Genomic DNA, 2,531 nt, shown 5'->3' with positions numbered 1-2,531 from the left:
CCTATTCATTAGATAAACCCTAATATCTTCTAACATAGACACAATGGGTTTCTCTCTAGCCTCTACAATAACAGAGTTAAAATACTCACACATGTTGTTTACAAGTGTATCAACTATAGGAAAATAATTAAACCTAGACTTGCTCCAATACTTGGTAGGGATCTCCATGAGATGATTATAAGCTCCTTGATCAATCAGCTGAATCTTCTTCATCCTTCTCTCTCACTCCTGGACATATGTTGCCTTTGCAGCCTTCCACATCATCATCTTTAGCTGAACACATGGGAACCTTTTTCTGAAATTGCTATATAAGTGCTTGACACAAAACCTGTGGTCTATGCCAGGCAGCAACTCATCGAAGGTAGGGATCAATCCCTTGGAAGCAGAATTTAAAAATAGCACCAGTCAATAACAGCACAACATGAATTAAAGACAGAATTAATTAGACAAGTTTAGGTGAGCACTGCTTAGATTGAGAGTTACCTTTTGTTGGTCGCTCATGAATGTACACCATCTGATCTTATCAACTCCCAAATCGTCACACAGATTCAACAAAAACCATCTCCACGAGTCTTTTGTCTCTGCTTCAACAACAGCATAGGCAATTGGCAAAATCTGATCATTGGGGTCCCATCCAATGGCTGTTAGAAGTTGACCCCATATAGAGTCTTGATAAAGCATCCATCAAGGTCGATCATGGGTCTGCATACCATGAAACTCTATTTGCAAACATCTAAGCAAATATAGAGCCTCTCAAATAGTGGTCTCATGTCCTTACCAGGAATTGGTGTCTCTAATTGAAATTCAGGAGGTCTCTCCACTTGTATCTGAACAGTGGAACCCGGATTTGACCTCAGTAACTTGACAGCATAGTCATGAATCCTCCTATATTGCTCTCCATAAGTACCATTAATCTCATCCAAGGCTTGCTGCTTCACTCTGACAGCTTTGGTCTTTGTGAGATCAACATTCCACTTGCTATGAGCCTTCTTTATCAAAGTTCTCAACTTAATTTTGGGGTTCTCACAAATCTTCTTCATAAAAGCCTTACTCAGCCACTGAGAACTCATGATACCAATCTTGGTTGCCTTACTGCATGTGTGTTTTTTGTAACAGCTGGTCAATTGTCATGTATCCTCTCTCTTCATCTTATGGCAGTAAGCAAACCACTTACAACCTTCTTTGCAAACAACTTTGCACCTATGGCTATCACACTTTGAGAACCATATTCCTCTGCCACTGTGCACAGCATAGCTAGTTACACATTCCTTAAAAGCATTCCTATCTACGTATATTGTCCCAACCTCCCATTTATAATCCTTCATATTCTTCAAACTCTTATACAACGGGTACTTTCTCAACAAGGGATCCCTTTCATTATCACTTACAAGGACATCGCACAACTCCTCCCTCTCATACCCATCATCTTTATCCCTTAGTCCAGCAGCCACCACTTTTTCCTTACCTTATTAACACTGCCACTAAATTCTCCTTGTACTCTCTCAGTTGGAACACTCTGTTTTATCTTTTGGGAATCTTTCGTAGTTGTGACTTCAACATCATACAAACCCCCATCACCATTCCAATCATCATCGCTGTCATCAAATGCAACCTCCATATCACTATCTCCAGAGCTGTTTTCACTCCACTGTTCATCAATGTCTCCCTCATCATCATTTTCTGGCTGGTAGTCATCATCCTCAGATTCATCATCACCTGAAAAATCTGACCTCTCTAACCTCTCTTCATCATTATCCTCCAACATATCATTCTAGGCTTCTGTCACCACCTTGGGCTTCTTACCCACCTTGGCCTGAGCAAATAATTGGGCCCTGTGCAGCACAATTAGACCAGGCCCAATAGTGTCTGCAGTGGGTGTAGCAGCCTCACCACCATCTATGTCTTCAACTTCCTCAATAGTGCAGCCTTTCCTAGTAGTAGCACCATCTTTGTGAACAACAAAAAGCTCCACCATGTTGTCCCTCATTCCAATTCTGGCCATGTCCATTGCATCATTGTCTGTGTGAAGCATCCTCAGTCCTACATCTGTTTCATCTTTCAGAGACTTATACTACATTGCAGCGATGTTCTCTGCCACATATTCCTGTTCGACCACTATCTCCATGGCCTCAAACCTACTCCACCTATCTTCATCACAGTAGTCCACTATCGAAGTCTCACCCCCCACATAGTGTAAAGGTTCACCATCAAACCCAAACTTTCTCCTATGGTGTATCTTGACACTAAAATAACTCATTTTTCGAACAATCTGTTAGACAAACACAATAGACTTCATAAAATTCTCACATTGATCAACAACAACAGAAATGCATAAATGCAATCACTAGGGCAAAATAAAAACTTCCAAAACAAAACAAGAAACGAATATGAAACTATAAAACAAAATAATCACACATCAACATGCATTATTACATATCAACATGCATTAAGATGAAAACCAAATGGGTTGAGAAGATTTGATAACGGAATACCTGATACGATCTTCTTTCGGAAAGCAAGGGTTTCAAACT

The 2,531-nt window shown here is 40.3% G+C and overlaps 1 protein-coding gene across 1 annotated transcript; it reads right to left on the bottom strand.

The window, feature by feature from the left end:
• LOC110265235 lies at positions 223–1,765 on the bottom strand. The gene is made up of 5 exons (XM_021108123.1): positions 1,466–1,765; positions 1,168–1,352; positions 779–1,092; positions 484–641; positions 223–375 (listed from the first exon to the last, which is right to left on the bottom strand). Exons 1-5 carry the CDS (start codon positions 1,763–1,765, stop codon positions 223–225), a joined length of 1,110 nt encoding a protein of 369 aa, XP_020963782.1.

This window comes from Arachis ipaensis, chromosome B08 (assembly GCF_000816755.2).
Source record: "Arachis ipaensis cultivar K30076 chromosome B08, Araip1.1, whole genome shotgun sequence".
Classification (NCBI taxonomy): Eukaryota; Viridiplantae; Streptophyta; class Magnoliopsida; order Fabales; family Fabaceae; genus Arachis; species Arachis ipaensis.
The sequence above is the reverse complement of the archived record's forward strand: the minus strand, read 5'-3'. Positions and strand labels throughout refer to the sequence as shown.